The sequence below is a fragment of the Phodopus roborovskii genome, unplaced genomic scaffold (assembly GCF_943737965.1).
Source record: "Phodopus roborovskii unplaced genomic scaffold, PHOROB, whole genome shotgun sequence".
Lineage (NCBI taxonomy): Eukaryota > Metazoa > Chordata > Mammalia > Rodentia > Cricetidae > Phodopus > Phodopus roborovskii.
Window position 1 is genome coordinate 5,001,404 of NW_026126407.1, and position 13,305 is coordinate 5,014,708.

Below are 13,305 nucleotides of genomic sequence, written 5' to 3' on the forward strand. Positions count from 1 at the left end.
ATCTCTGTGTGTGTATATGTGTGTAGTATATGCATGCTTGCATGTGCCTCTGTATGTATGTACCTGCCTGTGTGTGTGTAGGCCAGAGGCTAATGTCAGGCATCTTTACCTATCTTGTTACCTTTTTTTTTTCTCTTAAGATTTACTTTGTTGCCGGGCGTTGGTGGTACATGCCTTTAATCCCAGCACTTGGGAGGCAGAGGCAGGTGGATCTCTGTGAGTTTGAGTCCAGCCTGGTCTATAGAGCTAGTGCCAGGACAGGCTGCAAAGCAGTACAGAGAAACTCTGTCTCAAAAAAAAAAAAAAAAAAAAAAAAAAAAAAAAAAAAAGAATTTACTTTGTTTTAATTTTATGTGTATTAGTGTTTTGTCTACATATATGTACATGCACCACATGCATGCCTGGTGCCCAAGGAGGCCAGAAGAGGGGGGCATTGGATCTCCTGGAGTTGGGGTTACACATGGTTGAGAGCCTGTGTGAGATGCTAGAGGCACCTCCTAACTGCTGGGTCATCTCTCTAGTCCCATCACTGCTTTTTACTAAGACGGAGTTTATCACTGAAGCTGGTACTCCATGATGGTTAGTCTGGCCAGTTGGTGGCAAGCTCCGAGATCTCTTGTCTGTGTCTCCCAGTGCTAGAATTACAGGCATTTCATATACTTCACTTTTTATACGAGTGCAGTGATCCAAACTTGAGTCCTCTATCCAATTTGCCCATGAGCCATCTTTCCAGTCCCTACTTCTTTTCTTTTCAGTCTTGATGTGTGTCCAAATGAGTAGGGACTTGATCCTACCCTGTGCCTGGTCCTTTAGGTAACCCAGGAATCTGCTCAGGAAGATACAAGGTTATGGTGCACTCAACACAAACTGGGTCCCCCCAGTGCCTGGAGTGTCAGACACACAGAAAGCTCAGGGGCCCATGAGGTGGAAGATGCCAGCCCATGAGGCTTCTGTACTCAGTCCCACAATCGAACCAGTTCATTAAGGAGGGAGGCAGGAGACAGAGCCCATCAGCAAGAACTCACAGGAGACAGCCCCAAATATTTGCCATGCTTCTATTGGAATTGTCCAATACTGCCCCATCAATATGATGGGCCTGAGCATGCAACTGGGTATCACAGAAGGTCATGACGTTCTCAGGCTGCCTGACAGTGCTGTCACCACTTGGCCTGTGGCCCATGCCATCCAGGGCTGAGGTCTAGCTTTCTACAGGAGCCTATAGTTCTAGGGGAAGCACGGGCTCCTTCATCACAGGGCTGGAACTGTCAGTCTCCTCCCCAGACGAGCCCACAGTGGAACAAGAGCAGGTGCTCCCTGACAGCTGGGGGCATGGGGAGGATCCCTAAGGCCTGGAGCAATCCCCTGCCCGCCCGCCACCTCACATTCAGTGCTTTCCTGCTCCAGAGCCAAGGATGGCCTCCCAGTCTCAGTGAAGTGCCCAGGATGAGAGCTCTCTCCTTGAGTACACCCTGTTTGCCACAGGGCCTGGCAGTGAGAAGCCTTAGGAGGAGGGAGGAAGTGAGTCAGCTCCTTACAGAATGGGAATGGGACGGAAAAGAAATGAGATCAGGGGACAAAGGGCACAGGGGCTGCAAAGGTCAACAAGAAAGGAACCAGATCCTAGCAATGTTAAGAAGATAGGCACGCCTGACCAATCCAGGGGTGTCTGGGTGGCCCCTGTGGACCTGAGAACCCGGTGCTGGTAGGCAGGCCCCACCTGAGGATGGAATCTGAGGCTGCTCCCTTCCTGTTTCATGTCAGGGCTGGACAAGGCAAGGCCTTGTGGGAAAGGACCAGCCTCCTCTCTCTGCAGGCCTCCCTGGCCTTCCCTTTCCACTACTGAGTCCTACTGCTCCTGAAGCCAAGAGGGGGAGGCATGTTTACATCTGCCACCACTCTGAGACCCAGGAATATAGCCTTTCCCACTGGCCCAGAGCTCCTGCTGCTGCCTCTGGTGGCCTCTCTACCCATGTGGGAGCTGTCCTCAGGCTCCAGCTGGAATTTGTTGCTGAGACTGGAAAAGAACCTTACCATGAACCTTCCCAGCCTTCTGACATTCCAGCACAGAGGCTGCCTAGGGAAAAACAGCAGGAGGGAAGAGGAAACCGGGGAACCCAAGCCACATTCCAACCCCTCAGAGACCTGCAGACAGGCGCATTCCACCAGGGGCTCTTGGACCGGACACTGTAGGCTCCCTTGTAACCCCGAACCTCCAGGGGTTCATGGGGCTTCTCCCTCCCTACCCAAGATCCTGCTCCTGGATACCTGTAGAACCTCATCCTCCTCCACTCCTGTGAGAGATAGTGAGGCTAGGGAAGGCAGCATACTGTAAACAGGTCACCAGAGCCTGGCTAAGAGGAGAGTTCTATTAGCCAAAATTTAGCTACACAAAGAATACCAAACAAGAACGTGGGAAACAAGTTCCTGGCTAAAGAACCATCCTATAATCCACAAATGCCTACATAGGCCCCACCCCTCCCCTAACGCTGACCTCCACATGTGGCTTAGAGAGACAAGCAGTGCTATGAAGGAGGAGGGTGGCTGCTGCTAAGGGGAACCCAGACAGGGTCTGAAAGGACCAGTGAAGGCTTCCTTGAGGAAGCATCATCCAAACTTTGGGAAATGGGCATGCGGCATGCAGGGAAGAGCACCCTGGACAAGAGGAATGCCCCAGAATCCCAGATTAGGAACCAATGGGAACTCAGGGTTCAACACCCACCTGATGGCCCTCCACTGGCCTTACTCCTTCAACTTCTACCACAATACAAACAGAAGAATAAAGGTACACAGCTCTGTGCTATGCAGAGGTGACGCTCCAGTGACCCTGACACCCTAAGCTCTGAGGAGAATATGAGAGGATGGGCCAAAAAGGTGAGACAGGCCTTGCCTGTGCCTCCTGGATCTAGGGACTGCCAGGGAAGAAGCTGTGTAAGGGGCAACCGTGTGTTCCTCCTTCTGCGTGGGACAACCACACCCTAACCTGCCAAAGGCAGCTGTCCTAGCCCTTCCGGAGACTTCTTCAGCTACCCTTCTTTTGTTAAGTCTTCAAGCCCCAGTCACATCACACTGAATACTACCTGTGCCATCAGCTGTTCATTCTTCCAGAAGACTCTCAGGACACACTGAGAACACACCCACACCCTTCTGCAGGACAAGACGGTCACCTCTAGCTTCCCCTTCCTTCCTGACAGGAAGACAAGGAATGAAGAGGGTTCTAGGCTTGGGGCATCAGAGGGTTCAGGTCAAGTGAAGCTGACAGCCTCGTCTGTCATTATTTGCCATGCTGTTCCTCAAGGCTTTTCTGTTCCGTGGAATCTTATCTAGATCCAATCATCACCACTAGAGAGCACATGTGCCCCCACATCCACCCTGGACTGAGCACCACAGAAGCCCATACTCTCCCTGGGCCAGAGTCTATGCAGTGTGGAGGCTGAGTCAGCCAGGGCAGAAGGCCATGCCCTGATGCCGAGAGGCATATGGCAGGAGATTAAGGGACTCAGAGTGGTGACCCAGGTCTAAGGAAATAGTCTCCCAACCAAACTGCTGCCAACTAGAAATTAGTTGTGCTGACACTAGCCCTAGTTAACAGATCCGAGGCTGTTGCCAACCAGCATCCGGGAGCTGGAATTGGCTGCCCCCCTGAAACTGCTCAACAGGGGGCAGGGAAACATGAAAATGCCACTCCTTCACTGAGCCCATCTGACACAGGAGGTGCCCACAGACTTGCCTGAAGCCTGGGGCACTTCCCTGCCACAGGGCTGACAATAGAGGCGCCAGACGTCTTGTCCTGGCAGCAGGGGAGCCCCTATCTCTACTGGGTCATGGATCCCCATCATTCCCCCCTGCCAAGCTGACTTCCACTCAGGCTCCATGAGGAGAATCTAGCTGCTTGGGGCAGTGGGGTGGCGGGAACCCTGCTGGCAGGCAGAGTAAATGCTTGTGGTTTCTGGGAAACGCTGTAGAGATTTGCAGCATTTTTAAAATACTTGTGTTCCCACCCGCCACACACCCCCCCTTCACCCCACTCCCCAGCCACCCCCAGTCAGGGTGCTTGCCTATCTGGTATTTTCCAGAACCATTTCAATGTAAATAAGAGATTAGAAGGAAACAGAGGGCAGAGGGCAGTGTCCTGGGTGGCTCAGGGCAAGCTACTTTTAAGACCCTGCCCCCATGCCAAGCCGCGCCTACAAAAACAACCATTGACCAGGGCATGTACCCACACTCCGTTCAATGTGGCCTAGGCACTGTGCCCACCACCCACAGGCTGGGAGGCCAGAGCACACTGGGACTGCCCTTTATCACAAGGAAGTAGATTGGTGCCTCTAAGGACAGAGAAAGGAGACCTGGCAGAATAGACTGAGCCTCACTCACTGAACCCCAGCAATCCAGGACGGAACCTCCAAGCACTCCCAGGACCTTCCACTCACCACTTCTGGCACTTTCGACGCCGGCCCATTGGCCCTTCATTATCAAAAGACTTAGTTTGAGCTCTCCCGTGGTAAGACTCTGATGCCAGAGGTACCTGAAGCTTTGGCATAAAATCAAATAAAAATTTCCTGTTTAAAACAAACAAACAAGACGGGCATTGGTGGCACACGCCTTCAATCCCAGCACTCGGGAGACAGAGGCAGGAGGATCTCTGTGAGTTCGAGACCAGCCTGGTCTACAAGAGCTAGTTCCAGGACAGTCTCCAAAGCTACAGAGAAACCCTGTCTGGAAAAACCAAAAAAAAAAAAAAAAAAAAAACCAAACAAGGAAAGCCAGTGCTCAGCGGCTGGCCTGGAGACTCCAGGTACTATACAATTCCCAGGCTGTCCTTGGAACCCTGTGGGTCCCACCCTGATGGCACCTGGAACCTCAATAGCAAAGTTAATGTACTTCATACCATTTCCATCCAGGAGACTTGAAATTCTTCAAAGGCCTAAGGGGCTCTGGTGCCCTCTCCCAGACATAGGCAACCCTGACCAGCCAGTCTCCTACTGGTCTCCACTATAAAAACCTGGAACACCCATTATGCCTTTTCTTCCTTCGGCTGACTTATTTGTTTATTCATTTTTTGTTATTTCAGTGCTGGGATAACACCCAGAACTTCCCCACATGCTAAACAATGCTCTGAGATAGCCCAGAGACTGCTGGCCTAGGTTAAAAAGCCTAGGAATCCTCTTAGAAAACTGTACCAGGAGGAAGCACTGGGGAGTATGAATGAGGAGGCTGCATCCTTGGAGGGCTTAAACTGGACAAGGGGTGGTGGTGGAGGTGATGGAGGTGGTGGTCGTGGCAGCTGGCGGCGGTAATGTTGATACTAACTTCCCAAAGTCTCACGTGAGCCAGCTCACCTTCTGCACACACATACTCATCTTCTGTAACGACCCACAGAGGACAGCGCCCAGGGCTAAGCTGATAGCCTCCGGCTCTGCTTTTCCCAGAGATGCCTAGAGGAAAGTTGCTGGGTTATCCAATCTAACCTTTTAAACCTCTGGGAGGAGACAACAGATACATTTTTATAGAATCAAGAGTCACTAAGGTGGCTTCTGCTGACTGCCACCTTTCCTAGGGTCAGATTAAGCCGCTTCCTCCTTCCCAGCCTCCTATGTGCATGCATGCCCAGCCTTTGCACAAGCAGCTGTGCTGTCCAGCTGCACATCTGCATCCAGGGCTGTGCTTCAAGGTCATAGTCTACTCATTTAACCCCCTCATGTCCAGCACTGTGCCTGGCACGTATCAGACTTCTCTGAGTATTGGGAGAATGAGTGAATGGTTCAGAGAAGCCTGGCTCCTCAAACAGACGTCTGTTTAATGGGATAGTTTCTACAGAAGGACAGGTGACAGCGGCATGAGAACTAGGTGCTTCTCACAGGCCTGCTGAGTGATTTCTGTCACTTAGACCCCAAGTCTCTCTCACCACCCTGGTTCACCCCTCACCTCCTTCAATTGCATTCATCTACAGGACAGATGAAAAGGGCTTGCAAATTCTGCAAACACCTCGTGAGAGGGAATCCCAAAGGTTGTCTCTCCCCTGGGGCCTTAAAACAGGCTATAAAGAATCCAGGCCTCAAGCCCCCATCTGTGTTGGGGAGAGAGCAGATGGCTAGTCAACTCCCTCGGATTTCCCTAGGGACAAGCAGTCTGTGGACACAGTTGACGGATGACCTGATGGGCAGGGTGGTTGCAGTAGCTGTCCCCATGGAGCTACTGTCATCAGGATACCCCACCCACAGGCTTGAGGCTGCAGGAAGGCTCTTGGCATGGAAGTGGGGTTGGAACCAATGCCAAGATGATGAGCAGATGTTGGAGTGGGAAGAAGAGAAGATAGGCTGAGGGCCCCCAGGAGAGTTGGCAAGCCTTCGCATTCAGCTCCTGGGGTCTGTGTCAAGAAGCTGGAAATGCTGGGCTCACCCTGCTCCTCAGCTTGTGCATGAGTCCTTATCACAATCCAACACCCAACAGGGAGAAGGTATACAGATTCTTTCAGCCCCATGTGTCTTATTGTGCCGTTACATTGCTTCCGAGGTTGCATAGGCATGGGGTCCCCTAAGGTGTCCTCTGTCAGATCTGTTAGGCTAAAGTCTGGGGAAGATGTCCTCTGGGCACCAGCTGGGCTTGTCCCATGGGAACCAAAGCAAGCCAAACTTCAGGGATACCAGCTGCAAGGTGGATGCTACCAGCACCTCCAAGCTAAAGCACCTCTCCCCTAGGGATAAGGTAGCAGCAGATAGCTGGAAAGGGAAAGTGGCTGGGAAATGTGAGATATAAAGAGTAAACATGGATGCCAGGCTCAGGGCCCCAGAGGCCTGGCTGTGGTTCGGCAGGGAGCTGGCAACAATACTCAGGGGGTTCATGCTTAAAGAAGAAAATTCCATCTGCTGGAAGCAGTATTGGCAGAGGAGAAACTGGACAAGCATGGCAGTATATTATAACCTTGGTTCCGAGTTAAAATGTTTCCCTTTCACTTCTCTCTTTAAACCATCCTTCCTTGAGTTCAGTGTGCTAAGTGGACAACACAGAGAAGATGCTCAATGTATATTGTGTTCTCTCTCTCTCTGTGTATGTGTGTGTGTGTGTGTTTTGTTCATTTGTTTTTGTTTTTGAGACAGGGTCTCTCTACATAGCCTTGACTGTCCTAGACAAAGCTTGCTCTGTGTCCCAAGTGCATGGGAATTACAGGCATGCACCACTGCACCGGGCCTTTTTTTTATTATTTTTTTTGTAAGATTTATCTATTTTATTTTGTGTGTGTGGTGTAGGAACATTTTTCCTGCATGTATGTGTATGCACCTCAGCCTTCTTGGTGCTCCAGGAAACCAGAAGAGGGATTCTGATGGGGGATGTCCTCCTGTATGCTGTAAATATCTGTTTCTCTTACTGGTTGATGAATAAAGCTGTTTTGGCCAATGAACAGGCAGGATGTGGCCAGGCAGGAAATCCAGACAGAGATAGAGAAAGGTAGTAGGTGGAGTCAGGGAGATGCCATGTAGCTGCCAAGGAAGCAAGAGACCTGGGCATCACTGGTAAGCCAAGAACATGTGGAGACACACAGATTAATAGAAATGGGTTAATAATTTAAGAGAGCTAGCCAATAAGAAGCCTGAGCCATAAGCCAAATAGTTTATATTTAATATAAGCCTCAGTGTGTTTATTGGGGAGTAAATGGCAGTGGGACCAGGCAGGACAGTAACTTCCATCTACAGGCTTCAGATCCCCTGAAACTGGAATTACATTTGCCTCTAAGCTACCATGTGGGTGCTGGGAACCAGACCTGGGCGTTCTGCAAGAGCAACAAGTGTTTTTAACCGCTGCGCCATCTCCCTAACCATCTCTTTTTCTTATTTATTATTTTTAGTGTGTGTGTATCAGTACAGGTATGCATGTGGAGGTCAGAGGACACTTTTTAGAAGATGGTTCTTTCCTCTGGGATCAGGGAACCAAACTCAAAGCTGTTAGGCTTGGATGGTAAGTACATTTACCTGCGGAGCCACCTGGCCCTCAATGTGTAGCTCTAGAATGAGTAAGTCCAGGTTCCTCTCTGAATTCCACATAGGCACCCTCCTAGCCACTAACTTCCCTTCTGCAAAGCTGCCTAAACCCAATCAGTTCCAGTATAAAGGAAAGCCTGAAACACAAGTCCAGTGTGTCTGCCTGAGTCTGACCTGCCTCTCTTAGCCTCCTCTAGACCCAGCATACCACAAGCCAGAGCCATCAAACCCAACAGCCTACTCCCCCTCACTGGGAGCTGGGTTCTGCCTGCTTCCTTCCCTTTCTGGCTTTGGCACATCTGGCTAGTCACTTAGTGCTGAAAGGTCCCAGGCACGCCATGCACTGCTCAGGCTGCAGGGCATAGATCTGAACAGTCCTAAAACACACAGCTGGACGAGAACAATGACTAAAGGCCTTCATACACCATGTCCTCACAGGACAGTCAAAATTCTTTCACTCTCCCTGTACCAAAAGATGCCCAAGGTCACAGGTCTTGATGCTCCATGGAGACCTCCCCAAGCATTTGCTCTGAATCTCCGCTCTCATGCCTTCCACTGGAGTTTTTCATGGAGTTCACAGCTGGTGGGTCTTAGGGACATTCAGGATGCAAACTGTCTCTGCAGTGTAGGTGAATCTAACCTACAGACATGGTTTACAGGCTCTTTCTGACCTGACTCCTGCTATCTCACCTGCTGGACGATGCCTCCCTCACTCAGGGTGAAAGAAAAGCCATGGCAGAAGTCATCTCCCCCAGAACTGTAACCATGACAACTATACACCCCCAGATAGCCATGATTTTAAGTCATTTGTCATATTGTTTCCACCTCTGAGATCTAAACAACATGGACTTCCTATACTACCCCCCCACCCCAAGACAGGGTTTCTCTGTGTAGCCTTGGCTGTCCTAGAACTCGCTCTGGAGACCATGTTGGCCTCAAACACAGAGATCTGCTTGCCCCTGCCTCCCAAATGCTGGGATTCAAGGTGTGCGCCACCAGCACCCTGCTGGACTTCCTATACTTTGATGCTCACATACTCTCAGATTTGGAAGTAGCACCTGTTAACCTCCAGTTTAGGGCTCAGGAAATATGGTACCCAAGCCCTTAAGCTATCTCTATATGATGAAGCTGAACACTTCCTCACCAGCTACCCATGGCATCTCACTCCTCTTGATAGTGACAGGGAAGCAGCTCAAGTTCAGGCAAAAGCTGGTCTTAGCCCAATGGCCTTGAAAAGTCCTAAGACTGAATTCAATCATGTCACTCCAAAAGGATATTGGAGGCAAACATGGGACCCAGAGGCCTAGCTGAATTGCTGAGGGCTTTGTCCCATTGAACTTTTGGGGCATCGTCTTTAGCATCTTGACAAGGCACAGAAGAAGCAAAGTGTCACTTTAGTGAGCATCTAGTACGGGGCACCTTCTCCTGGGGTGGCACACCCCTACTGGCCCAGCTTTGCATTTTCTCACTTGCTAAGCTCTGCTCCCCTATCCTGGGCACTCTCAATCACCCGCTTAAGTACACCAAGGGGAGATGCTCACAAGCCCACTCCCTGCTCACCCTGATACCCAGGGAAGCACTCACATCAGCCGGCTCCCTGCGGTGTCCCTCAGCAGTCCGTAGCCAGCTCCGGCTCAGCTCACTAAGCTCTGGGATGGGCTGTACCTTGAGCCGCACACTGTCCCCAGACTGCCGGATCATCTCCACAATTTCATCCCTGGACTTATTCTCCACATTCTGTCCGTTAATCTCCACCAGTCGATCTCCTGGCACCAGCCCCAAGGCCAGGTCCTTGGTGCCTGCACCTGGCTCGGCAAAGTGAACCACCCGTCGATAGGCCTGACCATCAGGAGCCCGGTCCAGCATTGTTGTGCGCCGAAGTGAGAAGCCAAAGTCTCCTGTGGGTCGTCGTTGCAACTCTAGCTCCCGGAGAGCAGGAGGTGGTGGGGGCACCACAGTGGGGAGGCGTAAGTCAGCTGGGAATCTTTTAGTCACCAGCTCAGGGACTCGAGACCGTGGTCCTGGTCGAGGAATACCTAACCCAGGATGCTGCATTAGCTGTCCCTCAAGCGTCCTCACCTCTACCTGAGGCGATGGGGCTGCAGAGTGCTCTGAGGGGGTGGAGGTCTCTGAGGCACTCTCATCCCGGCTCCGTTGGGAGAAGGAAAAACGTTTGACAATCATCTGAGAGTTCTGCTTGGCCAGTGAGCCGAACTTGGCTGCCCGCTGCAGCACAGAGCCCCGGAAGCTGCCTTCCTCACCCTTGAGATCATCACTGGAGCTGGCTGTGCTTAGGTGACCTGAGTCCAGGATGATGCTGCCCCGATTGCTGTCAGAGTCGATGTCAGTCAGGTGCAGGTCAGAGCCGCTGGCCACCTTGATAGGGATGGGGTTGGAGATTTCCAGGCGCGTTTTTGATTCACGCTTGGAGGACAGGTTCAGGTTGAAGAAGCCACGGCGCATGCTCATCTCTTCCAGGCTCCGCAGTTCTGCGGCTGACATCCGCTCCTTCTTCTCCTTTTTCTCCTTCTTCTCCTTCCGCCCGCCATCTTTGTCCTTATCTTTCTTCATGAGGTTAAACATGGTGGGTATGTTGTTTCTAGGGGTTGTACCCTCAGCAGATTATGGATGGTTAACACTTTGTCTTTGAACCCCACCTTGCAGCTGCAAGTAGAAACAGAGAAAAGCTATTCAGTCTTTCCCACTTCAGACAGAAGCAGCTCATACTGACGAACCAGTCACCTCTTCATCGAGCACTAATGATGGGTCAGGCACTCTGATTTACATAGCTTTATCTAACTTCACTCTTTAGACCAAAATGTAGGTGAGCCTGGAGAGGCTTGACCTACAGAAAGCCCTGTGGCAACCTGGAGCCCAAATGAAGAACAGAACACAAAAGGACACAGAGGAACTCTGCAACACCACCTCCCCACAAGCGTGTCCCACTTGACTGGGCTCTTTCCTATGCCTGGTGTCCCCAGATCAGCAGCATTAGCCTCTGCCTCAAAGACCATGAAGATTCCAACTTTTTAAAACAATATTCATTTCTATAAGCGTTTTGCCTGCCTGCCTGCCTGAACCACATGTGTACCTAGTGCCATAAAAGATCAGAAGGGTGTGGGATCCCTGGTACCGGAGTTACAGCCGTTGTGAGAACCCTCCATGTGGATGCTAGGAAATGAATCCAGGTGCTCTGCAAAAACAAGTGCTTTTAGCCACTGAACCAGGGGACAGCATTATCTGATGTCTCTCATTGGGACTTCACACACACACTCCTTCCTAGTCAATCCTCACGGCACACCTGCAAAGCAAATGCCTGCTTCACAAATGAGAAAGAAATGCACTTAGGAAGGACATGTTAGGTGTTACCCATGAAGTAAGTGGCAATGCTACTGTGTCCCTTCTAAGACCCTGGGCGCCCAAAGAAAAGGAGGGAGGAAAGGAAGGGGAAATTCCAGACTGTACACAGAACAGACAGTTGTGAGGTGGGGGTGGGGTGGGGTCAGCTAGATAAACAGGATCCTGAAAAACTCACATCCTTTTCCCTAGACCAACACCTAAATATAGCCGAGGGAAGAAAGTTGTGGCGGCACAAGAGACAGGCCTAGCTCCAGGATGTGAGGACCTATGGCACCATCTACCCCCACTCTCATGCATACCCAATTGGGGACAGGACTTAGGAAAGCCTGGAGGGGGTGGAGTTCAGAGGGCCTTTCTTCTTCTAACCAGCAGGGAACACAAAATAGAAGTAGGCCATACCATCTAATTAGAAATTAACTAATTTTTCTCTCTTCATGAAAGCCTCCCCTCTGAATTCCACACAGAGGATCTATGAGCTTCCCCCCTCCAGTAATGGCCTGTTGCCAGGCCCTGGACAGGCATTTCCTCTCTCTACCCCACCCCACAGCCAGGCAAAGTCCTGCACTATCCCCAAACCACTGACAAGGACCAACTCCCACCAATCAAGGTTCAATGCCCAGGAAGGCATCAAGACCAGGAACTCCCAATGGCCCTGTGTACTGCCTAATTGCTTCCCCTCTTCAAATCACCCTGATTCACATGGTTCCTCGAAATCTTCCTTCTAAAGCAGTACTATCTATAAGAAATAAAACCCAAATTAATACATATGTGTGTATATACATCTGTTTGTTTTCAAGCAGCCATATTTAAAAAGAGAAAATGAAACACGTGAAGAGGATGGAGAATTGGCTCAGCAGCTAAGAGCACTGGCTGCTTTCCAGGAGGACCCCAGTTTGATCCCAGTATATACATTGCAGCCCAAATCTGTACTCCAGTTCCAGGAGATCCAATGGCCATTTCTGGCCTCCATGGACACCAGGCACATATGTGGTGCACACACATACATGTAAGCAAAACACCCATACACATAAAGTAAATAGCAAAAAGAAATAGGTGAATTTGGGCAGAGCAACACATGCCTATAATTCTAACCACTTGGAAGGCTGAGACAGAATCTTAAATTTGAGGCAAATTTGGACAGGAAATATAAGTCTTGTTTATTAATAAACTTAAGTTTATTAATATATTTCATCTGATACAATATATCCAAACTGTTGTCATCTCAACATGTAATCTCCATAAAAAAAATTGAGATATTTTTATATTCAATTTTCCATATTTGGTTCTATTTTTGGTCTCAAAATAAGTAAATAGAATTCTGGTATGGACTTTACATTTACAGCCCAATTCAGACAGACTACATTTCAGATAGCCAGTCAGTACAACTCTAGAGAACTCTACCAATAGAATGTATCCTGGTTAGTTTTTTTGTCGACTTGACACAAGCTAGAGCTATCTTGGAAGAGAATCAGTTCAGAGAATGCCCCCATCAGATAAATCTGTATGGCATTGGCTTGATTAACATTTGATATGGGAGGGGTGAGCTCACTGTGGGCCACTCCTAACAGGAGATCTGAGGAGGTATAAGCAGGCTGAGCAAGCTGTGAGGAAAAAGCCAGTGAACAACAGCATCCTCCATGGCCTCTGCCTCAGTTCCTGCCTCCGAGTTCCTGCCTTGAGTTCCTGCCCTGATTTCCCTTCAGGGTTAACTAGGAAAACCCTTCCTTCCCCAAACTGCTTTTGAAAGGTCTCGATGTTTACCACACCAAAAGAAGGCAAACCAGGACAGAATGTATTCAAAGGGGTAAGAAATCTGGTTTGGTCACTAGCTAGCTCCTTATAGCTATTGTAGCAAGAACCCATGTCCCTCTCTGACTGCAGTTTCTCTGTGTGTACACTGGTGCACACATGTGTGCTTGTACGTGTGCATATGAAAACCAGAGGTCAATCTCCGTCAGATCTTTCACTAGCC

The 13,305-nt window shown here is 50.0% G+C and overlaps 1 protein-coding gene across 12 annotated transcripts in view; it reads right to left on the reverse strand.

The window, feature by feature from the left end:
- The window catches only part of Myo18a (myosin XVIIIA), a 99,843-nt gene that overhangs the window by 76,520 nt on the left and 10,018 nt on the right, over positions 1 to 13,305 (reverse strand). For all 12 annotated transcript variants that reach the window (XM_051179910.1, XM_051179908.1, XM_051179909.1 and 9 more), the window contains exon 2: positions 9,558 to 10,637. In XM_051179910.1, coding sequence (XP_051035867.1) covers positions 9,558 to 10,556 — 999 coding nt within the window. In that variant the 5' untranslated portion in view covers positions 10,557 to 10,637. The remainder of the gene's footprint in view (positions 1 to 9,557; positions 10,638 to 13,305) is intronic.